General features: G+C 43.3%; 2 protein-coding genes across 13 annotated transcripts in view; one reads left to right on the forward strand and one right to left on the reverse strand.

Moving 5' to 3' along the window:
• SRPK2 (SRSF protein kinase 2) overlaps nucleotides 1–14,264 on the forward strand; it is a 158,953-nt gene extending 144,689 nt beyond the window's left edge. For 4 of the 7 annotated variants that reach the window (XM_054188152.1, XM_054188153.1, XM_054188154.1 and 1 more), the window contains 4 exons: nucleotides 5,166–5,235; nucleotides 5,937–6,029; nucleotides 6,463–6,555; nucleotides 12,574–14,264. In XM_054188152.1, the coding sequence (XP_054044127.1) occupies nucleotides 5,166–5,235; nucleotides 5,937–6,029; nucleotides 6,463–6,555; nucleotides 12,574–12,758 (441 nt within the window). In that variant the 3' untranslated portion in view covers nucleotides 12,759–14,264. Of the gene's footprint in view, nucleotides 1–5,165; nucleotides 5,236–5,388; nucleotides 5,907–5,936; nucleotides 6,030–6,462; nucleotides 6,556–12,573 lie in introns of those variants that run through there. The other 3 variants (XM_054188156.1, XM_054188157.1, XM_054188158.1) reach the window with 3 other exon arrangements.
• A 1,844-nt stretch (nucleotides 14,265–16,108) lies between these two features.
• The window catches only part of KMT2E (lysine methyltransferase 2E (inactive)), a 62,456-nt gene continuing 51,426 nt past the window's right edge, over nucleotides 16,109–27,138 (reverse strand). For 5 of the 6 annotated variants that reach the window (XM_054188150.1, XM_054188146.1, XM_054188145.1 and 2 more), the window contains 8 exons: nucleotides 26,802–27,055; nucleotides 26,596–26,652; nucleotides 24,475–25,038; nucleotides 21,776–22,077; nucleotides 19,711–19,799; nucleotides 19,490–19,609; nucleotides 19,238–19,329; nucleotides 16,109–18,389 (listed from right to left, as the gene is read on the reverse strand). In XM_054188150.1, coding sequence (XP_054044125.1) covers nucleotides 16,875–18,389; nucleotides 19,238–19,329; nucleotides 19,490–19,609; nucleotides 19,711–19,799; nucleotides 21,776–22,077; nucleotides 24,475–25,038; nucleotides 26,596–26,652; nucleotides 26,802–27,055 — 2,993 coding nt within the window. In that variant the 3' untranslated portion in view covers nucleotides 16,109–16,874. The remainder of the gene's footprint in view (nucleotides 18,390–19,237; nucleotides 19,330–19,489; nucleotides 19,610–19,710; nucleotides 19,800–21,775; nucleotides 22,078–24,474; nucleotides 25,039–26,595; nucleotides 26,653–26,801; nucleotides 27,056–27,138) is intronic. The other variant, XM_054188148.1, reaches the window with a different exon arrangement.

Consider the following 27,138-nt stretch of genomic DNA (forward strand, 5'->3'; position numbering starts at 1 on the left):
AAACGATAAAAATGATGAAAGAAGATACTACTGGGGTGAGAGGGAAAGAGAGCAGGCAAACAGCTTTCAAAATGAGGGAGATGCTGTTACAATGCAAGCAAGTTTACAGTTTTTATTATTAGGATTTTTATTCATGTGAGAGATCTTGGAGGGACAGAATGAAGAATGAGCAGAATATAGTAACTTATGATTTTAAAATTAAACCTACATGTAAATTCTTGTAGTTCAGCCCCCAGTTTACATTTTTGCATAATGTCCTCTAATGTTGGGTGGAGAGGTAACTGTCCTTAACTACTCTTCCTGTGTTGTAAGCAGGGAAAAAATGATTATGTCTCCATGGATCATGAGTATCATCATGCTAGTATGTGCGAGTGGCACATACTGAAGGTGTGATGACAAGCCTGAGTCTGCACAGAAAAGCAGTATTTTGAGGAAAAAGGGAAAATCAAAAATCTGGTTGAGAGAAGAGAAAAACTTAAGTCACTATGCACATATTTTTCAGTAGGCAGATACGGTACAAAATGCTGTTATTAATCACTGTGCACCCTTTTTGAAGGTGGTGGGTGGACAACCTGAAACACTCAAAAGAAAATGATTTTCCAAAAAAACTGACTTTCCAAAGCAACCACTCAGCATGTGCATGATTCCGAGATTGGAGTACAGCGAATAATAGAAACCTGTTTCCCTTTCAAGCGTCCCATGCCTGTCGGTGTTTTGTATATTTGGCCTTTCATAGCAAGCACTAACCATGCAAAATGCCTCTTATGTTCTATCCATTGCCTGGCTCTTCAGAGGGATATGTCCATGGGAGAACAAATTGCCAGCTGATGCGTGTATATCAAAAAGCTTTTTGCTCTTCTTCCCATGCTCCCACTTACCTGTGGAGCAGCGTTCTTAAAACTAAGCCTATTTTTAAAGCAGTTACGATCTTCTCATTCACAGCTCTTCATTTCAGCTGGGGCAGAGAAACTCTGGCCAAGAGCTGGATCTCATCTGTCAAAATAATAATTCTGGCCTATAGCTTGTTGTCCTTTTTCAGCTGGGGCTTCAGAAGAGGAATTCAGGGAGGCTGATGCAGTCCAATTGAATTGTTCTTCCAGTCCTCTCCCAGACAGCTTTCCCTAGGCATGCATCCATTTTCAATCACCAGATTGAGTACACAGCTGTCACACAGTGAAAACGTAGCTATTTCCAATTGTGTGATTAGACATGGATCCATAATATGTGATAATGATGCCAACAGTTTAGTATTGTGGTAGGTTCGTATACAATCGCGTGGCAGGAAAGCAATCGTAGCCTCTCCAGAGCCTACAAAAGCAGCAGTGTGACCATTTATATGAAAGGTTCTTCATCTGCAGATGGAGAAGAGCAGTCTAGACTGTTTTTCTGTGATAACCTTAGGAAAGTGGTAAGTAGCAATTGCCAGTACATTCAGTAAGGACGGATGATTGCCTTGGGCTTTTGCACCATATGTTGAGTGTGCAGCATCTCACTTGTTGTTTCCATTTAATAATTGAAATGCTGATTTCTGTTGAGGTAAATGTCAACATTAAGTAAAAAAGAGCATGGTAATTCAAAGTCACAGTTTCTGTCAAGACACTAGTTTTTATAAATGAATATTTTTCAAAGGGAAAGTAAGTAAAATATGGTTAATTTGTATTTGTAGCATCATAGAAATAATAGCAAAATTTAGGTTGAAAGGGATCTCTAGTAGTCTACCTCTGCTTGAACCAGGGTTAGTGTCAGGGTTAGATGAGGTTACTCAGAGCCTCATTCAGTTGAGGTGTACATACCTGCCAGGATGACATTTCCACAGCCTTTCTGAGCAGCCTGTCCCAGTGCTCAGCCAATTTTTTTCCTCGTATCAGGTTGGTGTTTCCCATCTTGCTGCTTGTGTCTGTTCTCTGTTCTCTTTTCGTTGAGAAGAGTATATTTTGGTCTTCCCTGTTACTACCTTTCAGACTGTGGAGTGCAGCAATTAAATTGCCCTTTCTGCTTTCCTTCTCCAGCCTGAACAAACGTGGCCGCACCGGTCTCTCCTCCTGCATCCTCTGCTCAGGCCCCTAATATCTTAGAGGTCCTCCCTGGTCTTTCTCCTGTTCGGCAGGGTCTCTGTCATCCTTGTGGTCCCAGAGTGGTCACAGGTCTCCAGATGCAGATGAGAGTGCTGAGGAGAGGTGAAGTCACTTCCCACCATGGGCTGGTAACAGGCTTGTTACGTACAGCTGGCATATGGTTAGCCTGCAACACCACGAGAATGCTCTGCTGACCCGTGTTAAACTTGCTGTCCGTCAGGGTTTCCACAGAGTCAGTCAGCCACTTATGAATTGGAGACTGGGTGGTTTTACGTACCTACAGTTGGGTGCAAAGTGTCGATAAGTACTGAAGAGTGTTCAGAAGTCCAAAGCAGCTCTGCATTGCCAAAACTGTAATTCTGAGTACCAGCAGCAGAGAGCTCTTTGTTTGGTGGCACTCACTGAGACTGCATGTGCTTTCTGGTGCACCACACCTTTTGACATGAAGAGCAGAAAACTCTGGCTGATAAAATCCAGAGGTGTCATTGTCCTTCTTAGGACTATTTACCTGCTTATTAATGCATTTTAATGCCGTTTTTTTCACTTTATGGTAAAAAACTAGGTCAAGGATTTACTCTTTTTTTAAACGAGGCTCAATTAATTTCATTTATCTTGTGCTGTGTAGCCAGTCCGTCCTACAAATATCTAGGAACCGATCACCAGGTTGCTACAGATGAACATGTGGGACATGGTCCTGCAAGAATGCTAGGAAGTATTACTACAGATATTTATCGCGGCAACCAAAAGGCAAGGCTGCCTCTGGGCTGTCCCTGTGTGCATCTGAGTCAGAAGTTTTTTCATTCATTCTTAAAGGACTCTGCAGTCCTTTAAGGAGAGTCAGGAAATCAAATGTCTGAGATGCTGTGGCTCCAGCCCATGCTGGGCATGGAGTCAAAGATATACAAAAAGGAAAAAAGAAGCAGCAGCAGCAGCATTTTGAAAAGCTTTAGTTTCTCTTCAGCGAAAGGGTGGTATAAAGATCCTCATCTATGAGAGCTTGCAGCTCTTATTATGTACAAACAGATCTAAAATCCAGTGTATCGCAGTGGTGTGCTTACTTCTTGTGCTTCTCTATGAACAGTTTTTACAGTTTTTCCAATTTAATCTTTTAGTCCCACACAGACGTATTGAGCTATTAATACTTCATTTTTGGGGACAGAAGCTGTATTCTTTTGGAGTCTTCCTTTGTGGCTGCATTCAACTACCTTTCCCTTGTTCTCCAGGAATCTGTGTTAAACAGCAATGAGTTTTTTCATGTCCTCAGAAATCAGCCCTGTCAGCATGTGTTCTCCTAGGAAAGCTGAATATATTCCCATGAGATACAGAGGGGACGCTTGGGGCTTCTCCGTCTCATCTCAAGAGAGTAGCTATTCTCCATGTTGTGTTTAGAGATCCCTACTAGTGATCTTTTCTGGCTCGTCTAAAAATGTCTTCAGTTTAAATACCTAGTTATTTATTAAGTCCTTCAGATTTTTTAAGCTGTAAAATGAAAACTCTCAATCTTGGCCTGAGAGTAGAATAAGAAAAAAAAAAAACGATTGACTATTTATTAGTAATAGCGACTTTACAAATTAAAGGCCCATTCTTAGGATCAACAGAAATGTCAACAAGGGACATTCTTGCTTTCTTGGCTGCTGTGTGTTGATTGCATTGAATTGTCTTGGCTGTAGCCCACTTGGATGACACTGCAGTTCACAGCTTGAAAAAGCCAAGTGCCCATAAATAGGCTATATTTATAGGTGTTCTAACAACTCCAGATTACAAACTGGAACAGGAAAGTGTATATTTTCAGTAGACAAATATTTTGTAGTAAATGTTCTGACGGAGTGAAGTCCCTTCCTAGAGCTATGCCAGGGAGTTCTGCCTGATTTTTGGAATGGTTTTCTGGATCAGATGCTTTCACTGGTCTTGGAGATGGAAAATAGTTTGATGTTTAAACCACCTGGAAAGAATTAGATTCCTGTGGCTGCTTGGGTAATTGGTGATCCAGAGCAGAAAGCGAATAGTTTAACAAATTAGGCTACGTGAATCCATGTTTGTACACAAGTGTGGGCCCTCATAGTTATTTCAGCGCTTTGCGGCTTTTAATATGTTACGCCCATAAGGGGAAACTCAATTTTATCCTGACCTAGCACAGAGTTAGCACGCCAACGAAGCATTGCAATGGCCCGAAGGGATCGCTCATCACGGTATCCGCTCTGGATTCTTTCATTAATGTTGCTCTCAGTATTTTACCCCATGATTGCGGTGTTTACTTTGATGATTTCTGATTCAACCAAAATACCTTTTTAAAAACTGTCCTAGATTTACAGACATCAAGGAAGCTTTACCCTGTTTGCTAATTTCAAGTGATTAATTATAGTTATAAATAGATTTGCTTTCTGATTCAGACTTTATTATTTCAGTCCCCAACATGCCATCTCTGACACATAATTAACCTTCAGATACAAGTGTAGCTCTTTATTGTATATTGAGAAATACCTCTCTCTCAGCTTCGTTAACTCACGCATGTTTAACACGACCAACAGATGACACATAAGTATGTTAAAACATGTTTAATGTCAACTTACACTGATGCCCCCTTCACACCCCCCCGTGCAGCCGATCTGTTCAGGATCGCTTCCTCTGCAGCTGGATGCTGTTTACTGCCTCCTGCCACTGGGGACCGATGCCGAACTTCGCAGCACTACCGAAATACTCCCTGATCTGCTGGTGGAGCCCCAGGCGTTGCTGGCTGGGGAGGGACCGCAGTTCCACACTCCTTGTCCATCTCCTTTGTTGGTTGTGGTTGAGTAGAGAGAAACGCCTGTGGTTTGGGCGTGCTGCCTGTTGCCAAACCTCCAGCCTCTCTTACTGGTGGGGTGCGCTCGGGGCTGGACACGGGGCTCTCTCCGGTGCAGGAGTGGTTGCACTGCAGGAGTGATGGTCCCCAGGTAAGTGGCCTCTCCTCAGTCTCCGATGCAGTTGTAGACCTTTAGCTTTGAATGTTAATTCCCTCTTGGTTCTGAGATAGTTGTGATCTTTTGCTGACATCTAAAGATAAAAAACAGTATTTCTGAAATACCCATAAATATGTCTGTTATGTTATAGGCTTTTGAGCTAGCAACTGGAGATTATTTGTTTGAACCACACTCTGGTGAAGACTATTCCAGGGATGAAGGTATGAATCTTTTGAGATATTTTATGAGTTTCTATATATTTTCACACTCCTCTTAAATTTCCAGTGAGTTTACAGTGGGGTTAAGTTTTGTGTTTGAGTGAACTGTTGATACGCATTGTTTTCAGAGTATAAATACGATTTTTTTCTTTTTAGTTTTAAGTTCCATCACTAGCAATGGGTGGGCAAAAACTCCCTTCTGCAGATATTCATCTACTTAACAACTGCCTGAAGGAATTAAACTGCCCTTCTTGTAAGATTGCATATGTGTGGAAACCTGATTGAGAATAACAACATTTTATTTTAGAAAAGAAACGACAGATTAGAACTTTATAGTATTTTCTCTTGACACTGGAGTAATGTTTACATTGTGTATTTTTATTTGAATTAGGTAATTACTAATTATTTTTTTTAAAATCAGAATTAACTCCTGCTTCCATCTGTATACCTGTCCATTTTCATGCTTGTTTGCTTGTAAATGCTCTTTGCAGTGGTAATGTGGGCATCATTCACTGTTCCTAAATGCTACTAATGATGCCAGAGCTCTGCTGATCCTGGAAACCTCTGCATGGATTTGCTGCAAACATTGTTGATTTGAAACTATTTCTGATTTTTTACTAATTCCAGTTTCTTTCCTCTTCTTTTTTATCCCATCCTTTCCCTGCCCCTTCCACTCCCGTATCCTTTTTTTCTCTCCCTCATAGACCACATAGCACACATCATAGAGCTGCTAGGCAATATCCCAAGGCACTTTGCTCTATCTGGAAAATATTCTCGGGAATTCTTCAATCGCAGAGGTAGTACCTCTTCTTTTTGAAAGGTGCCGTGATGCAGACAGAAGTGGAATTGCTGTTGCTGGTTGTAGCATGTCCCACTGAGGAGCATTTCCAGAAATCACACAACAAAAATTTCTTTTTGAAAAACAAAATACACAGCAATCTGTGACAATTTTTTTTTAACTAAACTTTCTGAAAAATACCTATTGGTACATTTTAAATTGCATAGCAAAACTTGGTTTTAGCAGCTGATACTCAAATGTTGTTTTGAGAAGGAAGTTTTGCTGAAAGCATCTTTCCAAATTAGCCACTGAGCAGTGTGCAGGTGTCTCTTTTTTTTTTTACCAGGATCAATCTATTTCTGTCTGTACCGGGCCAGTGTTAGTGTGTGCATGCAATGTACTGATTAAACTGTTGTATGTTTCTGTTTTGCTGGCAATGTTCTCCAATGCAGACCACATAGCATTGATCATTGAACTGCTGGGAAAAATCCCTCGAAAATACGCTATGTTGGGGAAATATTCCAAGGAGTTTTTCACCAAAAAAGGTAACGGTATTTATGCAACACTAACTTAAAGCATAATACTATCCAAAAGGAGAATATGTTCATTTATGGGTACTGAAGAAATATATCAGTTTAAATGAAGAGCTCTTATTAAAGAAGAATTTTGATGTAAACTTGGCTTTCTGAGAAAAGCCACAGTTTGCAGTATTTGTTTCAATATTACATTTAAAATTCATTTCGGGATGTACTCAATGAAGTGTGGATGTTAACAAATGTCTGTGTGCGTCTGTTGTCCAGTGTTCATGTAAATGTAAGGAATCAAGTGATGCACAGCTTGTGATGTGGAAAATCATCTGTCAGCTACTTCTGATTGTGCATAGTGGTCCAGCAGATGCTACTGATAAGGAATAACCGAGGTGGGAAGGGAATACCTGGGCAGTAGACACACAGCAGCTGTCTTTTATCTTTTTGCGCTTTGTCTTTGCTCAGGCTGCTCTTCATGACAGGTTTTTGACACGTGAGGGAATGTGGCGATGCTTCAAGTTTCTTTTGTACCCTCGGTGTGTGAGACAGCACTGTGTCGTATCGAGGGACAGGGTATGTCAGGAACATCCAATTACCTGGTGGGGAAACATCTGGGGCTGTCAGCGACAGGCTGGCGAGCACGTTTCCTGACGAACAGTGCTGCGGTGTCCCTCTTGCCCGTGACTCCTCGTGCCTGAGCGCACAGCTCGTCAGCAGGGCCAGCGCTGGCCAGCTGAGCTGCATCGGGCACGTGGGGGGCCGGGGGGGCCGAGGCGGTGGGGCTGTGCTGCAAGAGGCTGGGTTCACGAGGCAGGAGACAATCCAGCCATTCATCCCCGCTTGCATGAGAGTCGTCTGTTCTCTGTGTAGTTATTTCTGGCAGGGCAGGGACCGCTGTGTGCATTCGTTGCCTTAAGGAGGATGTAACGGCGTTAAACACAGTGCAGGGAAGGGCAACAGTGATGATGAAGGAGAGAAAGCAACTGCAATACGGCGGTGTCTAAAATGTCCGGGGCTTTTTTATGTGGAGGAGAGGAGGTGGCTGGAGGAATAAAAAAGGTTTACAAAACTGGGAAGTCAGTGGATGAGCTGAAAACAGGGCTGCTGTTCTGTTTTCCTGTGAGATCCGGGGGACACGCAGTGAAACTTGCAGGGGGTGGCTTTAAAAGGAGCTCTTCCCTACACAGCAGGCAGTGGGCTTCAGGAGCCGGCTGCCATGGGGACTGTAGAGAGAGAGGATGTGTCAGCAGGCTCAGAAACAATCTCATGTTAACTGAGATGAACAAACTCAGGGTCGACGGGTCTGTAAATGTATAAAGCAGTAGAAGGGCTGGGCAGGAGGTAGCCTCCGGCACCCCCGGACGGGGAGACAGGGGTGGCAGCTGCTGGAGCAAGGGCAGGGCCTGCAGAAGGGCTCCTCTGCCCTCCCCACCCCTTCCCATGGCCACTGTCGGAGGCAGGCACTGAATGAGAAAGACACACACACACACACACCCACCCCCCGATTTGGATCTTGTTCCTAATTTTGACTTTACACCAGATGGGTTGGTATTTTCTAGTGACATCATAGAACCTTAAAAGGACCTAACAGTTATACAATAACCGGAGTGTTTGTGGTGCACAGAAGAGGGCAGTCTGTAAAATTCCCACGCGGTGAAGGGTTTCACAGGCTTCCATGAGCACCTTCCGCTGCAGAGTGTCACTGTTGTCCTCTAGGGCCTGAACTTCAGTGACATTCCTCAGAGGTACCATCTGCCCTGGCTCTGGGTAGGATTTAAGTGCTTTAAAAGGCTTGATTCACCCACCACACAAAATGAAGTGCCAGTTTGCTGTGGAAGCTTAAGGACCGGATCCCACCTCTTCCACTCAAAACAGAAAATCTCTAATGCAAGATGAAGGAGTAATAGCCCAAGCTGCGTTTTCAGATCATACCAGTTATTCTACTCTTGCAACCCAGGAAAACTGAGATGATTTGTAATGGAAAAATGGAGGTGGTGAGTTTCCTGCTCACTTAATTGAGATTTTTTCATTGAATCTGGCACCAAAGATCCTTTTTCTTTCTCCTGGCCACCCCAGCCTCTCTGGTGCCCCCAGGAGGGATTTGCATTTAATGGGCTGGCAGGGAATGGTAGGCTTCACAGTTGGCCAGCAAGGTGCTGCGTTTTATACTCACCTGCTGGTGGGCTGAGCACTTGAGATCAGAGGCCGTGTACTACAGGCCTGAGGCTCTTCCGAAAATTTCACGCTGTGGTGTAATGGTAAGCTTAGAAATCTGACTGTAGGCTCCTGTTTTGAAAACGTCAGCCTTGAGTGAAAATCAAGAAATCATGGTTTGGGTGTTGCTCCTGTCCATAAGCAAGTTCAACCTCAGAGAGAAACTTTAAACATTTGAATTGTCCCACTGTATTCACAGGCACAAAAGAAAAGGTGTTATCAACTAATGAGTTTACAGGGTCAAGTCCTCTCTCAGTAATTGCCTGAAGCAGTTTGTGACATTCAAACAGAAGAGCGTGTTTAAAAAAGGAAAAGCGTTTAGAAGTTACTTCGTAGTCACCGGAACACAAATGCACACCTACTTTTTATAGGTTCTCATCTTGACTGAGCCCAGTAAAAACTCCAGTGAGTCCTTTTCTCCAGCACCTCCATGGAAGCTATTTTGTCTGTAAGAAATGATTAATGCACTTTGGCACTAAAACTTAACACCTTTTTGTTTTTTCTAGACCGTGGTCCCTTATATTTTTCTTCTGGCATTTGCTTGCCCCGTTTCCCTGTGAGCTAATGCTGTGCAAGATGCTGGCTAGGGACGGGCTTTGCCTGTTGGAAGTTGTAACAAGGAAAAGCACTGCTGCTTATTTAACATCCTGGAAGGGAAGGAGAGGGCTCTCCTCCACCTCCCTCGCTTCCATCTACTGTACCATGAGGCCTCACCAGCAGTTCTTGCATTAGTTTTCGGGAACATGTCCTCAAAATATGTAGTAGCAGATTCTGTCCCACTGTTACTTCCCCAGTCCTTCACATCATCCGTTTCTTACTGTTCAGTAACCCATCCTCCTCTTGCCTGGTGACACATCTTAAATTTGTCGTTGACAAATTGCATAGACTGGCTCTGTTTTTTTGTATTACAGTCAACAGAGAAAGCTTTAAACAGCATCTTCCCCCATCTCCCCCCCGGCCCAGGTCCTTCAGAGATTTCTTTAGTAATTTCCTTCTGACTTAATGTTCCATTTTTCAGAAGGTCCGTTGCTGCCTCTGCTTTAACCACAGGGGTTTTACGGTTCTGACAGTTCTGTTGTCCTCTCCGGTTATTTCCTGTGTGCTTCACTAGCAAAAATCTAAATAAAAAGCTTCTGTTAGGAAGTTTTCACTTACTGTGACATTTGTAGCCTTTCTTTGAAAATTCACTTTAATGCCCTGAATACTGATGGTGTCAGACCGGTGGGCCTGTGCTTTTCGTTTCTCCCTTAAATACAGGTCCTGTCTTGCCGTCCTCCAATTACGTGGTACAAACCTCAGGAACTAGATGAAAATACGTGTTGCCAGACACCTCCATTTCCTCTGCTGCTCTCCAGTGATATAGGATGGAAATGAAACGAGGCCACCACATTAAAGTAAACTCTTTTTCATCCGCCTCAGTTGTGTTAATTGCCTTTCACTTACCCTGTTTTGATTCCATGATCAGCAGCATGATCTTTATTGAAAACTGAAGGACTAGTTTAATTCTTGGCCCCCACGCAGATAATTTTTACTGTATCCCATCTTCTTAAAGGCTTTTACACTGTTCACAGAATTTAACTTCAACCCATAGTGCTAAAATAGTTTGTTCCTCAGTAGAAAAACGCTACAGAATGTTGTGTGCCCAGGGTGTGCTTGTCTTAAATTGGGTATTTCAAATTTAGCCTCCATTTTACAAAACCAGAAGAGTATTCAGACAGTGTGAACTTGCCTTCCAGGGTGACAGCAGGAGCCTCTTCTTGCAATCGTACTTTATACAAGCTGAGGGAGGAAAAGTGCCTAAAACTAAACATTTTAATACAAAGGTGAAGACGGTACTGCATAGAAGCACACACGCGCTCCCCCAAAGTTAGTCTAGTTTGGTGGAAGATGACAGCAACCCTTGGAATGAATGCTGTACGCTGGAGAAGCTACGGACACAGCCTAGCTGGTTTTTTTAGCCATTATTTACTTGCAGTCAATAGTGTGTCACTATTTTCTGTTGCTTTTGGGTGATATTTATGTGTTATTAGTAGCAAGTTTACTGCTTGTTCTTGTTAGTAGTCACCGATACACACTTTTGGAGACCTTCAAGAGGGTAAGATTTTCAGCACTTAAATTTCGGAGTTGCACAAAGATTTTAAAGGGCTGAGAGTGAGCCTGGAAATGAATTCCCTTTTCCGAGATGTGCTGTCCTTTCTGTACGTTCATCCCGTGGGACAGTATGGGCCCAAAGCAGAGCTCTTCTTTGTCTGGCTGCAGGTGCTGATGGGACACACTTGTACTGTGATTGTACAGACATAAACCAGCAGGAGACACCCTCTGCTTTCATTCCTCTCTATTTCGGCACCCCTCCTGCCCTGCGAGATGGGAAGGGAAGAGGACAGTGGGCCACCTGTGGGCAGCACATCTTGACTTTCTGTTACCAGCAGGTCTCTTTTTCTTGTGAGCGATCGACCATTTGTGCGCTTGTTCTTTTGAGGTCTCTATGGTAGCACCCAGAGAGCTGCTTTTTCAAGTTTTGCACCCAGCACAGAACCTTCTGCTGTGGCCTGAGGCAGCAGAAGTGTGTCCTGCTGGGCACGTGGCGGTTCTGATCTATTGTATTCAGGTGCTTAGACTCTCAGGAGCAATCTGAAGACCTGGGTTTCTTCTCCTGCCCTGGAACTTCTGTAGCCACAGGGATGTACAGAAACTCAGATCCGCGAGCTGACATCTGATGGCATTTTATGGGCAGTAGATTACAGCCAGGGACAGCAATGAAGCTGACAAACCACTTTGCTTAAAAATAGTATGGTCTGCGTGCCCCCATCCCGGAGGGTGTAGTGAGCTTGTCGAGCTGTGGGTGAGTCAAGGTCAGCTTCCAGTATTGTCTGAGAACCCATCACCCTCCTCAGTGGTTCAGGGGACATCGCAGAATCACCACAGGGGTCTCTGAAGTGCTTTTTGTAGCGTTGCATGGAGACTGTCTGGCTCAGGTATATGCCTGGGAAGAAGGGAGGTGGCTATGGAGGGGCAGGGAGCAACCAGAGGAGTGTTTCTTCCTCATCGTGCTGGGTGACCTGTGGATAGACCTGGATAATGTTGCTGGTTTGAATGGCAGAAAGGTTCTCGCCTCCGTCATTTGTTTTGGTTGGAAACACGTTGCCGGGTTGGCACATTGATCTCCTCTTTGATGGAACTCAAATCCTGCAGCTGGCTGCTGCCACTGCTTCTGGTGGTGATGGGTTGAAGGAGACGGAGGCAGCAGCAGGTGCTTCCTCCTCGGGAAGGACTCAGACCAATGCTCTTGAGTGTGTTTGCCTCCGAGGTGGAGCAGAATCTCCCAGTGCCAAACCTCTGGGCTTGGCTTGGGCTTGCGACGAGTCGCTGCTCTGCTGTGTGGCCGGCAAATGCCATGTAGCGAGGCAGTGAGCTGTGCTGCCGAGACCCCCGGCTGAGGATGGGGGCCGTTTTGTAAGATTTGGATGCGTTGGCTAAGAACAAAAGGCCTACGGTGTTCTTTGCCCGTGCGTGTGGACGAGTGCCTTTGTGTGCGGGAGACAGAACAAAGACAGCAGGAAACGTCAGAAATGCTGCGTAGAGCAGAGCCTGGCTGTGACACACGGTTTGCTGTAGGAATGGTCTCTTGGTCTTGACATCGGACATACTCGTCTCCTCTGAGGACCCCAAGCAAGCTGGTGATGTGCTGCCCTTCCTGAATAACGATTCTCGGCCTGCGCAAGGTGCTGTGAATGCAGAGTGGGAGAAAAACGAAACAGGGATTAGTCGCTCGCAGGGATAACGAGGTTTTTTTTCTAATGCCAGTAATCTTTCCGTTGGCAGGAGAACTCCGACACATCACCAAGCTGAAGCCTTGGAGTCTCTTTGATGTGCTCGTGGAGAAGTACGGTTGGCCTCACGAAGATGCTGCACAGTTTACAGATTTCCTGATCCCCATGCTAGAAATGGTCCCGGAGAAACGCGCTTCAGCTGGAGAATGCCTCAGGCACCCCTGGCTCAATTCTTAGCAGAGTCTCCCAGCTGTAAAAAAATAAAAATTAAAAAAAAAAAAAAAGCCAGCAACCACTTTCCAATGCATCGGACCTAAATGGTGACTGTCACAAATTCTTTAGCAGGATCACACGTGAGCTGGCTTCAACCCTCAGACCTTTGTTTTGCTTGAGGTACTGTTTGACATTTTGCTTTCTGTGCACTGTGTTCTTGGGGAAGGGTTAGTCTTTTTGTCTTCAGCTGGTAGTTTACTCACCCACTTTCTTCAGAAAACACTTAACCGTGTCTTTAAGCATTGTTTCTTGTGTTGTGTGGCATTCAGATGTCAGATTTTTGAACAAAGGAAACTTCCCCCCCATGTGTTTTGGCAAGTTTTGTAACTATTTATGAAAAAAAAAAAAAATATTTTAGCTGATGCATATTATATAATTTACGAGCGTAAGAAATTTATCAAGTCAGAACTGAGTTACGGCGAGGAATTGTACAATTTTATCTTCTGGCAAAGGGACGTCATTCTTGTATTATAGTGTATGTAAATGCACCCTGTAAATGTTTATTTCCATTTAAATATGGGACTGGGGACTCAATTTCAGAGTAAAGCGACTAAGTTTTAGAGAGCTTTATAGCAAACCAATTGCATGTAGTGGACTTTAAACTGCTTTAAGGAATTGTGTAAACTTTCTATTCTGTAGCAGTTCCCGTTCATTGGATTTTAAACAAAGTGGCTCTGGTTTACAGGATTTCATTCCCCAAACGGCACTTTAAAGGAAGGCTAGACTTCTTTCTAATAAAGTATGCATTATCATTTAGCCCTTTTAGAACTTTTGCCTATTTTAAGTGCTTTTAAGAAAAGAAAAATAGCAATTTCCCTTACAATGTGATAGTGAAGACATGGTACCATATGGTGTTGCCTTTTTATAAGCACTGTAAGTTGTACTATACCTTAAGAAAAACAAAAAAAAATTAAAAATCGAGCATGAGAAGCACTCTCTGTGTAGAATTTACTGATCTTTTATAATAAAAGTGTGCGCTTGGAATCAGTTAAGGAAGGATAGAGCTGCAAGTATTTACAGTGCAGTGGGTAAAATAATGCGAGAAGCAAGATCATGCTCATTCCATTCATAGCTTTACATGTTTCTAAAACAAATTGCACTAGCTTTATTTTTTTTTTCCCATCAGTAGACGTACAACCACCCCTTGGAAGTTGCACGCAACAATTACGTGTTTTCTAGGAAAAAAGAAAAAAAAAAAGCTGCATAGGCTGAAGCTTATAGGCAATACAGATTTTAGAATGTACAGTACGGAGGTGTGTTTGGGCCTCTTTTAGAAGTCAGTGGGATGAATGTAAGCTTATTTCGGATCTTCATGTAACTACGGTGCCACTTTTTCTTGACTTTGTCCATATGAAATTTATTCACATGCCTTTGCAATAACTAGATTGTGAGAAGGTAGCCCCATGCTGTAACAATAACCAGTTGTTTGAGGTGCTTGCAGTTGTCTAATTAAAGTGTTTTGTTTTTTCAGTGTGCTGGTCATTGGCCTCTTTGCTAGCCCTGACTCTGACCCTTTGCTTGCTAGACTTCTGCGGGGCGGGGTGGTGGTGGTGGGTTCTTTAGCCTGGCCCAAGCCAAAAGCAGCTTTCTGTGTTAATTGATAAGATATGTCACCTGCTGCAAATGGGAGAGTCCTGAAGGGTAACGTGGCGGGGGGGGCTGTGTGGAAGGGGGGGTGAGGTGAAACGTAACAAAAACAAAAACGAGTATTTCATAAAAGGTGTTTAACTGGGACAAACAAGCTAACGATCACCCTGTCCCTGAGAGGCTGGTGCAGCTGCTCCTCCAAACAGAAACTGCAAAGCCACCACTGGGCAGGAGAAACCCCTCCAGGCACCAAGGCCCTGCCAGCAGCTGGGTTTCAGGACCGGCTGCCCTCAGCCTCTGCGCCCCGAGCTCTTCCCACCAGCACCGCTCTTAACGGCCCGTGGACAGCGGTGAGGACACGGCTGCAGTGGACTCCAGAGCTGGAGGTAAAAGTTCCGTTTGGCTTCTCACCCGGCCAGCTGCGGGTAGTGCCCCGACAGTGCAGCACAGCGGAGCTTGTCCCAGAGTCTGTAGGAAACGCCAGCGTGATGGCAGTGCGGGCCCAAACACAGGCCACGCAAGGTGCGTAACGTGCGGCACCTGCGTACGCTGCCCTTCGCTGGGCCAGAACCAGGGGGTCCTTGCGTAGTCCCAGGCCTGTGCTGCAGCCCAGGGTCTCTGCTCCTCACGCTGCTGCGAGACCTGTCGCCCTGCAGCGTGCAACTCACACTCACAGTTGAGGTGATGTAACGACCTCCTTTCATGGAGGAACAGGAGGGGGTCAGGACAGCCAGATGTGAATGCTGGGCTACAGAGGGTGATGCAGATGTTTTCAGAATTGGTCTCTGAGCAGTCGTGGGCGGGTGAGTGGTGGGGTGGGGTTCTCTGCTGTTGTTGAGGGCGGACCTAATCCTGTTCTGCTGCTGCTACTGCCCAGCAGCGTCCTCGCTGCACTGTGTTTTGCAGAGCCAGCAGTTCAGGGGCATATTGCTAGTGTACTTTTTTTGCTAATATTTTTCAATAATTACAGGCAAATTGGAATCTAAAGTAGCCTCAATTTTTTTCTACTTGCTGAAAAGAATTACCACTTTTTCTCAGTAGGAAAAGCCACTTCCCCTCCTCTCCCAGTGCAGGTTTTCCTCTCTGGTTGTGAGGCGGAGCTGTCGAGCAGTCCTGTCACTGCTGCCATGTGAGGACCGTGTCACACACATTACGGGATAAATCTGCACTTGGCAAGTGCAACAGCACCCTCTTGGCTGCTGCTGTTCAGCAGCAGGAATAAACCACATCCTTAAAAAAACAAAATAATAATAGTGCTTTAGCGTTCCTAACACTGCACACCTCATTTTAGCACCACTTGCCCAGCTCCCCTGCGATGAGGGAAGCTGTGGGGTGGGGGGCAGGGATGAGGGAGGCAGCCTCACAACTGCAGTTGAGCTGATTTTCACACTTTCTGGGAAGCCTGACAAGGTCCCAGTCTCACATTCTGCACTCTCAGGAGGGCCCGACCATCCTCTAGAGGAGGAAACAGCCCTTACAGGTACACAAATACTCCACGTAACACCCCAGTAACCTGACACAAGACCCTGCAGGGCTTGGGCCAGTTTTTCCTGGCCTCTAGGCTGGGCAGGGGCAATAACCCCCCCAAAGCCAGTTCCACACCTGTCTGTGCGCAGCCAGCCACGGCAGGGAAGGGAAGAGCCCCTCCACGACCACGGGGGGAGTCTGTTTTACAGACTGGGGGCCACTTCTTCCCAGGAGACACACCACCCTTCCAGGACAAGTAGTTAAAACTGACATAGTTGTGATTTATTAACATGAATTAAAATGCCCAACCAGTGCTGCAGTGTGACAGTATATTAAAAAAAAAAAGATCATATACTGTACTACTTTCACAAAGATCACACTTTCTTTTTTTGCAAAAGAGACTTATTATATACAATACTATATCAAATGAAAGAAGCGTTAAGCAATTTTACAAGCAAAAGAAATACAGTATTTACAGCACTCGTCAGAGACATTAGAAATGGTCTATACATTAAATTACATTTTCTGCAAATAACTGATGAAACAAAAAGCCATGTCCACACCAAAACTATAAAAATTTGTATTGCATTGTTTTCTATCTCTATGCACACAAAGAACTGTTGACAGAAGAAAATGAAAAAAAAAAATTGTTAGTGCCATCACGTAGCCTGTGTACTTATTTAATTACATATGTATAAAAGTAATATAGAAAACATTCACTAAATGAATTTAACTGCAACAATAAAATTTTAAAGATTATGCAGCATCAAACCTACTGCCAGAAAAAACAGCTGGAATGTTCACTTACAAAATAAAAAGAAATACCTAATACTGGCTTAACAGCACATCTTCAGGAATCTTAAAAAGCAAAAAATGGAAAGAATACAATGAAAGAGCACTGGTGTTTGCTTTTATACAAAGTATCATGTACAAGCTTTAAAAAGTACCTCGAATAGGTACATATGAAATATACACAGTTTATATTACAGAACATTTTAAAAATGTTTAGAATTAAAGGGATCCGTTTTAATGCCACCCTGACCCATGGTAATTGTTCTGAAAAGTGGGCGGCACCTGTGCTCTGTGGATGGGGATCTGTCCGGGCACGGGGGAGGCCTGCTGCGGCCCCTGCACCGCGTGGGGAAGGGCGACGGAGGCAGGGTGGGGGCAGAAGCCCGCAGCAGCGGGGGTTGCAATACTGTTTGGTCCTTGAGGTTGGATGTGAGGACCCTGACCAGGGAGCGGGCAATGAGGTCCTGTTCCAGCAGGCTGATGTTGAGGTCCAGGTCCTAACGTGGTGTGATGCGGGGCTTGGGAGGAATAGGAGGACACGCTCGTGTGAGCGCCTGAAGGAAAATGGGGGGGTCCTTGATGAGAGGGGTGGTGTAACCCTTGTGCCGATGCTGGGTGGTGCCCCGAGCCTATAACGTTGGAGGGCGGGGGCGGAGGGGGGGGAGGCGCAGAGTTTACAACATGCTGGTGTTGTGCTTGCAAACCTTGGTGTCCAGTTGAAGGATGGGGAGGTTGGTGGTGGGGGAGAGGACCTGGGGGTGGAGGCGGTGGTGGCAAGTGATGACCAGCAGCTTGAGAATGAATGTGCGATCCAGGAGCCACCGCCACAGCGTGAACCGGACCGACGACGTGTGCTACAGAGTGCTGCTGATGAGTACTTTGCTGCTGTACGAGGTGAGGTCCTGGAGCAGGTGGTGGCGGAGGAGGAGGAGGAGCAGCAGAGGCCGACGCCTGGTGATGAATACTGGGATTCTGAGACGGCAAAAAATGCCCCGCAGTTACGTGGTGTCCCGGCACCGTCTGCTGACCCGCAGTGCCGGGAAGTGCTTGATTTGGTCCAGATGAAAACACAGTCTGTTGGGGTATGCTGCCCTTCAGCTGGCTGTAACTCTGAAAGTTTCCAGAGGGCTGCTGGTTTTGATAGTAAGTAGAAGAAGGGGGTGGGGGCGGTGGGGGGGGTGGCGCGCTGCTGTTCAAATTTTGTTGGTTAAACTGGCTGTAAGAAGCTGAAGATTGTCCTGAAGTTGTCTGAGTAAAGAGGGGGCCGCCAGCCTGCTGCTGGTTACTAGGCTGAAGGGTTGGTGCTGCCGGGTAGAAGTTTCGGTGCGTTTCCCTCTGGGGGGTTCCAACTTGAGGTGACTGAGGATGATGAGGTCTGTACGGAGATCCCAGCTGCTGCGAGTGAGGCTTTGGTGACAGGTAACCGTGCTGTACGGGCGCGTGGGGGGTGGAGGGCTTGGGAGGGTTTTCCACGTGAGGCGAAGGGGGGCAATGCAGCTTCAAAGGTGCAGAAGGCAACTTCTGTGAATGGGAAAGTTGCTCAGCGGAACTGCGCAGATGCGATTGAGATGGATGATTTTTTGAAAGTGCTTGGACGTTGTTTGTCAGCTGTTTTTGTTGCAGCTCGGATTTTGGATGATTCGCACATTCGGCCTCGGGTGCATTAGCTGCAGTTTCCCAGTGCGAATCTGGTTTTGTGGGTGTTTTGCCAAGTGACTGCGTTGAAACTACAGGACTCGGTGAAGAGGGCTAGAATGAGAGAGAGCCAGTCAGTGCAAAACACTCAGAACACTCAACCAGGCATGCATGAGAACAAAAAGAACTTCTCCCAATACTGGTCTCTCCCTCAATGGTGAAAAAAAGTGTTGGAGGCACAGGTGTAAAAAAACAACAGCGACGGCAGAAAGCTTAAACTTAGCATGGCCCTATTTTCAGCAAGTATGTATCAATCATTCTTGAGAGTCAGAGACTAGCAAGTGTATTTTAAGGTAGTAACAGAAGTCAGAATCTGGTATTTGTTTTAGATTTCTGAGTCTGAAAGAAATAATTCCAGACTAGACCATTTACAAAATAAAGCCATTTTTAGAATGATTTAACATTTTTTAACTGGCACAGTACAAGCAGACAGACTAAACATCGCAACCTGAATGACTTCACTTAACACTGTACAGGCAGCTACTCAATCTCTTTCTCCGAATCAGCGCCTCTACTGACGCAGAGCGCCAAACCCTGACATGGCAAGAACAAACTCCTGTCAAGGGCAGAAGCAGGTAAATCCCATCACTGCTGTCAGAGCTGCAGAGGCGCTGAATCCACGGGTACCATCTCTCCTGTGTCTACAGAAGCAAGACAATGTATAAAGAGGTATAGCTAGTGGAAGAACAGCACACAAACCAGCTTTTCAGCATGTACGGACTATCACAACTATTCTTACAAATGTTTCCCTATGTTAATTACTGCACGGGTAGGTTACATACATACATGTTCATCTAAGAGGTAAATCATGAGAGTGACATATTTTTTTAAACATAAATCAGAGATGTATGTACATATTTGTACACATATTATACGACACACGTGTGCGCACACAGCATTACCTTGCTCGCTTTTGATGGACTCTTGCAAGTCTTTTGGGAAGTATCTGGGGACGGACATTCAGAAGCAGGCTCTGGATTTTCAGGATCAGGTTCTACAGACATAAAGCAGAGATAAATATAAAAGTGGGAAAATCCAGGTCTTTGGCAAAAATTGCTAAGTGCTTTATATTTTGACTTTGAAAGAGGCATTAAAGTTCTTGTAAGAGACTATTCAATAATTCAACTGTCATACAAGGTCATCTGCTTACTGACCTTCCATAAATTCAGTGAAAGAAGGGACCTTAAGCTGCAACAGGGAAATGAGATTTGAATGAGATGAAGGTGGAGACTGAACATGAGACGGTGAGCAGGGGCTACAGGGTGATTCTCCCCCTACAGATGAAGCAGACCCAAACATTATATTAGAACGATTACGGACTACCACGGGGGAACTGGTTAGATTTATCTACCTTCGACATGATAAATCAACTCACCGCTGTCCTTGTCTTTCCTATGATCACTGAGAAGCAAAGCTCGCTGATAACTTCGTTCTCTCACTTGTTCCACAGAGGTTGATGCAGTCCTGGAAGAGAGAAGCACACTTTAAGTTTACTCCCACAGACCAAATTTATGACAATGCCTATGCAAATACTGGGTCAGAGAAAATTTACAGCGTTGATTTCATATAAAAGCCAAATAACTGGTTGTACATGGAATGTGATTTGTTAAGTATTTTCTGTCTATTTTCTCCCACTTTAAATATACTTTGTTACATTACAAGAACTGACAATTCCTCTTAATATGGAAACAACATCTGTAGATCTGCAGGGCTTTTGTTGTTGGTTTGGGGTTTTTTTTTTTTTTTTTTTTTTTTTTTTTTTAAACAGTTGAAAAGTCAAAAACTACACTTCAGAAAAAATAAAGGCTGCAGGTACTGCTTCATATTCTCCATTTGTAGAAAACTGTTGTCTTCCAAAGCTGGAAATAATTGTTGTTTTTTTTCTTTTGTTTGTTTGTTTGGGTTTTTTTTTTTAAGTATTTGCTCTTTAATAGTGGATCCATAGTTGTGAATACTGCACAACTACAAGTATATCTCTGTTTAAGCTGCTGTATTTAACTTGCCAGACAGTGGGTATGAAATGACAGTCATATCTTCTCTTTTATAAATCAATTACATCCGACAATCACAATCTGATCAAGAAAAACAGTAATGACAGCACTCTACAAAGCTCCGTTTGTCTTTCAGGCAAGAACATACAGCATTATGATACTGTTGTGCTAAAATAAACGTTGGTGCTTCCTGCAGGATTACTGCAAAATCTTACTACTAAGTTCTTCCCCGTTTAGCCTTTTTCCACATTTTTTGCTTACAGTATAGTACTCTGGGTTCTGCATAGCGAACTTACAGCCCCATTTCAGTGAAACTTTGAAGACTGCACTTACGTTCTCCCTTCAATTGGCTCTACAAAATCCTTCTATTCTGGAATAGCTGGAGCATCTGAGCAGAAGGATGTTCCACTCCTCAGCCCATGTTCATCCCCAACACTGTTAGGCCTTCACTACAGCACAAAGAACATCTGCAGGGTTTATGTTGTGCTAGTAACATTTTGGAGACAGCTACCAAAATTCTAGTGGAAAAATGTTGTGCAATGTTTATACAGATTGAAGTCATTCTATCTCGTCCCCCTTCACACTGTGCCTCTCCCCAGGATTTGTGGTGGTTGGAGTATCTGGTATGGCATCCAACAGAGCAGATGGTCTGCACGCAGGGGAACCATTTAACGATGATAAACAGCGACGCAAGTGTCACCACACGCTCTCCACCTGAGCAGAAGGACCCGTTAGACAGCCTGCGCGCAGCCCTGCACATTGCACAACAGCAAACACCACAGACACACTCCAGCCAGATCACTGAAGAACAGACTTCCTCGAGTCACCTGTTACACCCTTCTTCCCTACAGTACTTCTGGAAAAATCCTGAGATTTAATATGAAAACTATTCTGCTCAGCCCACAGACAAAGCAGTGGGGATGCAAAGACATGGAGTGCACAGCCAAGGCCACGCTGAGAATCAGACTCGGATCTCAGAGCCATTGCAGCCCCCTCTCCATCCGACTGCTGCTCCCTCCTCCACACCCCCTGGCAAGCGCTCACAGCCCAGGTTGGGTGATGGTGGAAGGAGCACGCCTACTCACGGATGCCATTTTCTACAGACTTATAACTCTACCTACGCAATTTTAAAATCTACAGAACTAGGCAAATTGTCTTGCTCAAACCAATACCTATTTCGCACTTAGAAAATAAAAAAGCAAAGCAGAACGAAAGTAAGTTAACCAATAATTTGGGTAATAATGGGTAATTTTTCATACATTGTAATCTTTATGAGATACCTGCTGTATTTATGAGGAAAGAGATAAGACAACTCTTTACTAATCTGAAAGAAGGGCTTCCAATCAGTACTCTGCACTCTTTATCAAAGAAAACTAGATTTCAAATAGAAAAGACTCAGAATTAAGTAAATAGTACTTCAGCACTTCAGTCCTATAGTTTTGCGCTTACCACTGAACTTCTGGTTCATTCTTCTCACTGGAAGAAGATTCCTTAATTGCACAGTTGTTGCCAACATCTTCTGGAGCTGCATTATAAACAGTAGTTGGCAGTGGTAAAGGTAGGCTTGCAGCATTATCAGTTTGCTCCCCGTTTTCACCACTGTTGTTATACCCATCATTAGCACCATTGTTACTACTCGTATTTCCTCCACCAGCAGCATGAGGAGATACAGTAACCAGGGGGAAGTTTTCCGTCTTTGAGCCGCTTTTTCTAGCTTCTCGTTGTCTCTTACGGTATTCTAATAAGGATACCTAGAGAGAAAAACAAAAAAAAACAACCCCACAACCCAAACATTAGAGGGAAAGTTGACTTGTTTTCCTTTCTGACACTTCTGATAAACTGTATTCTTGCAGTAAGACATACCATTTACTTGGTTCTAAAAGAAAATGGGGATGGGTCAATGCAGTGAACTTACAGGGTACTGAACAACTAATGACTGTAAGGATGATGTAAAGAAAAGGTACTGCAAGAGAAGGAAGCATGCATTTTGCCTCAGGGAAGACGCAGAACATGATGCAGGTCAGCAAAAGGGTGACTGCTGAAGTCACACTGTTGGCTGAAGCTACGAGGGACTTTACAGCTTCTCCTGGAACTGCAGCATGAGGAAGACTACACTGACATAGAAAAGCTAATTTTAAGAGACATCACATCCTGCTCTCAGTCTGACTCCCTCATAAGAAAAACTTGCTACGCTTCTGCTTCACTCTACTGCATAAATCAAAGCATTCTGCAAGTTCTTCATATATTTTTCTTAACGTATAGAATTCTCAATTTAAAGTTTCATTTTTTTCCCCAGTTTATTTTGAATTTGTGTCTTTACTGCACTCTAAAAGAGACTGGTTAAGAACATACTTTAATGCTAAATTCCAGGTAAAGTTTATTACCAAAAATGATGACGCACGAAGGGAAAAGTAGTTTCTAGTTTATATATGTATGTATATGAAAAAAAGTGCAATCACGCAAAAATCCATGTTTAACCGGCTTAGTCCTCAATAAAAAACAGTCATCCATTTGAAGTGGGATGAACTTACACAACAATCAGAGAAGACAGAGGAGCAAGTGCCCATAAAAGTGTTGCAACATGAAAAAACGTCCTTTAACAACTGTGCAAGGACATTAATGTCTTATGTGATCCTAGAGAAAGGCTTCTACTGTTCTACAAAATTCCTGATTTCTCACCTTCTCCTTCAGTGAGATTCCCCCCTCTGCCCTTTACACTGTAAAAAGATTCATTTTTTGCATGTGTCCTTGCAAAGCCCAAACCCCATTCTTTCAGGAGTACAGATACAGTTTTCCCTGTTTGTTTCTTCAAACTGAGACTTTTAGACTGGAATCCTGGGGGTGTCAGGGGGAAGTCACACCTTGTTTCATCTGGGATTAGTGTAGCATAAGCCCTCAGCAGTGACAACCAGACAGAATCCTTGTCAGCAAGAGAAAGGGGAGAGGGTTACTGAAGCACTAAGTGTTGCTGGGATTTGAAAAGAAATTAATTTAGCCTTCAGACAAAGAAGAATGTGAAGCTACAGAATTTTGGCTTCTTTTATGTTTTTTTTAGCTTTGCCAAACAGCAGGGTTACAGTAACAAGCATGTGATCTATAAAATTCTCAAGGTCAGGACCAGGCAAGAACAGAGGTCCTACTATCTTGCCTCAAATTAAACATAACTGAAGCAAAATAAACAGAAATCCAGTTCTGATGGAGAACCTAGGAAGAATGAATTGTGAGTGCTCCCTAGCAGCATGCTCCAGAGCACAGGGAAGGAGGCTGTGTACAGGGGGGTGTGGATGGGACGCATGTACACACACAGAATGTACCCCCAACCCCTGACTGTTCCTTCCATGAAGAAAATAAATCACAGCTTTCAAACATGAACATTTACTACCATCTGTTGACACAGAACTGGCATGCTGCTGCACTGGAGACTATTACCTTCCATGTTTGTCATCCTTTTGCAAGGAGCAACAGGAGTCTAACCTGACAGTAAAGTACAGTCAAAGACAGTTACACAAGGGGACTTCCAGTTCTGGTTTGAGTTGCCCATGACCACACAACTTACCTACAAAAACTGTTTCATGAGACTAGCAAATTTAGATTGTGCTTATTTTTCAAACACTATATTTCATAAAAAAAAAGAAAATTAAGCCAAGAAGAAGATTTCTTGCAACTAAGGACTTCTGTGTAGTTCTAATAATGAAACCAAGGTACCTTAAGTATATAAAAAAAAAAGTCAGAGCTTTAAAGACTGAGTATCAAAAATCTGTTAGTGCAATTTCTTGCAGTAATTCGTAACAAACATTCACAATATATGATCTCTATGATGCTAGTACATATTCTGTATAACAGAATATTGTAATACTTGGTGGCATAAGCAACCATTTTCAAACCTGAAAGCAATCATTTATTGAGCACTTATGTTAAGACTCATATGAATAAGTGAATCTGTATCTATTACTTGGAAAAAGTAAATTTACTAATGGATATATGCAACTTTACTGTTTGCTCTCCATTATTTCCCCTGAATAATGTCTACTACATAGCAGTATCTAAAAATGAGCCATTAGTTGTTTTTTTATTATATTATGGTTCTGTTATAGAAACATCACTAGCAGACCATGTAAAAGAGACCAAATGATTCTTAAAGTTATAACCTTTTTCTTCTGTGGAGGATTCTGGGGTGTGCAATTTCCATCCATCAAGTTGTCATTATTGACAGTCCTTCCAAAGCCAGATGCAATTCCATCTTCTGAAGTACAAAAAACAGATGCTTCCATGAACATGCCTCTAGCATCGTCTTGAATCAGGCACTTTGACTCGCTTATTCTGAATCCACCTCCTACCTCCAACTGATGTGAAGGAGTCAAGTCCCTCAAATTAGAATTCATTGAGAAATTTACACCTGTCCTGTCGGGACTTTTTACCCAGGAAGAATAAATTGTGCCCCGTCCACAATGAGCAGTTTCTAATTGGCTGTTTGAATCAGTCCTATCATGTGTGGGGGCTTCCAGGTTTTTATGCAGTGCACTTTGCTCAATTACTTCGAGTCCCAGCTGGAGCTCTGACACAGATTCCATTTCTCCAGTGCACTGCCGTGTGACATCAGTCCTATTCCTTGGACTGGAATATCCAATAGTCTTTATTTCTTGCAGGCCCATTTCTGTCATGTTGGAATTTCTGAAAGAATTCAGTGCTAGAATCGATGCTCTGTCATATCCCTGCATGAAGAAAAAGCATGTTAACTATTTTTCCATACTGCAACAAAATTGCAACTGACATTCAGTTGTGCCTATAAATGGAATTAAAGGCCTTCCAGTACCATCAATATATCTATTTTTAGGAAACACTACCTATTTTTAGCCAGATATTTACTTCTACTATTGTGATGTATTAGGTGAAAGTATTTTAATAAAATCAACCAAACATAATAACAACATTAACCAAAGTCAAAATAAACTTTAAATGCCAGGTTTTGTTTATGACTGGCAGAGGAAGGGGAGGAGCTTCAACAGGAGCAAGTCCCTGGCCAAGAAGTTACAAAGCACTTGCTTCACTTCAACATGAAAGGGATCTTCAGTGTCAAAACATTTACTTCAAGAAGAAAATAAAATAAAAATAAAAAAAGAAAAACTTTTCTGAGACACTTTTGAATTTTGAGACAATATTAAAACGAGTATTCTGTAGAAGGAAAAAAAGTTACTTAAGTTACAGAAACTTCTTTTATACTTCTTCAAACTGTATTAACCATGAAGAAGCCAGGACATATGCATGTCTGGAAGTAGCTTTTCTAAAGCATCATGTGTTAAGGTATTCATGAATCCTTTTAAATTATTAGTATTACAAAGAGAAAGTTCCTAAGTAAACCCCCTCTTTTCAAGTCAGATAAACATTAAAATGTTCAATTACAATAGTGTAGAAGTAATTGTTAAATCCAGTTGATAGCTATGATTGTATGAAAAATTTTGTGCATTTCAACATTTGTTAAGATTTTGACCTAAAAAAAAATATCCACACATGTGCTTAACTCCCAGGGGAGAGTATCTGCATCATTCATTTACATGACTCACCACAAGTGAAAGTCTCCATTAGTGTAATACACCAAGTCTTTTTATTGTTACTTTTTTTTTACCTATTTGTTTTAGGTGCCACCAAGTTTGTAGTTTGACACCTTTACAACTGTGCAGTTATCACACTGAATTTGAGCTCCACCTCGCTGAGCAACGTAACCTCACTCCTCTGTGCCGGCAGAAGGTCCCTGTGGCCCCACTACCGGCTTCAGCCCAGGAGGCTGCAAGTATTCCAACATATTCCCAGGCACGTTCCAACAGCACTTACTGCTCCTGAGCTAATCCACCTAAACCCATTTATTACCTTTCTGCTCTGCTCTCTTGTTTTGAGCATATTTAGGCTCAACAAAAACAATTAAGAGATGCTGGTAACAAGGAGAAATGTTAATTTAAGTCTAACTACAACCCGAAAAGCACAAGTGTTGTTTTTCTGTTCTTATCTGTAAATTGCAGTAGTTACTCCTTTCTATGGCAGCCATCAGGATTTTTAAGCAATACAGAAAAAAGAGGAGAGAGAAACCAGTTTCAAATAGAATATAAAATAGGTAAAGTGGAAATATACAATAATAAGCAAACACAGCCTGTAGGGAAGCCACCCTTTATATTCCAGGAAACTTTCAAATGCTGATGAAAAGCATTTTCTAAGAACAGTGCAGCCATACAGGTGCAATCATGACACCATTTGCGGTTTTTGGCAAGTATCCTTACCTCTTGACTGTAAGCTCGCCTTTTTATTTCTGGGGAACTGTCAGGTGAGGAAATATTCTAAATAAATAAGAAGAAATTGCAAGTCAATTTCTTTTTTAGCCTGGAGAAACACAAAATATCCCCTTATAGCAGGAGTGCAAATACTGATTTACACTAGAATGTGTAAATGCATTCTCTGAACACGCTGAAATTCATTTAAACCTCACCTCAAAGTGCATGGTATTGCCATGTAGACATGGAGTTACAGGAGTAACCGGCGAATATATGGGTTTGTAACCATTTCTACAAGCTTCGTCTTCTGTTTTTACCCGAGGAGGAGTAGCAAACAACGATGGCTCGGAGGCAGTGATGTCGGCATGAGTCGGTGTGGCATACGGAGAAGGAGTAGGTGTGGAGGTTTCTGAGAATGCAGACTCCAACAGCTGATACAGTCGTCGTTTTTTTAGTGGTGTGGTTAGATCTGCGTGTTAAAATTAGAAAAGAAGCTAGAAGAGATCTAGATACAGCAATCACTTACAGTTGGTTCAAGTACTTGATGTAATG

The sequence above is a fragment of the Rissa tridactyla genome, chromosome 1 (genome assembly GCF_028500815.1).
Source record: "Rissa tridactyla isolate bRisTri1 chromosome 1, bRisTri1.patW.cur.20221130, whole genome shotgun sequence".
In the NCBI taxonomy this organism is placed as follows: domain Eukaryota; kingdom Metazoa; phylum Chordata; class Aves; order Charadriiformes; family Laridae; genus Rissa; species Rissa tridactyla.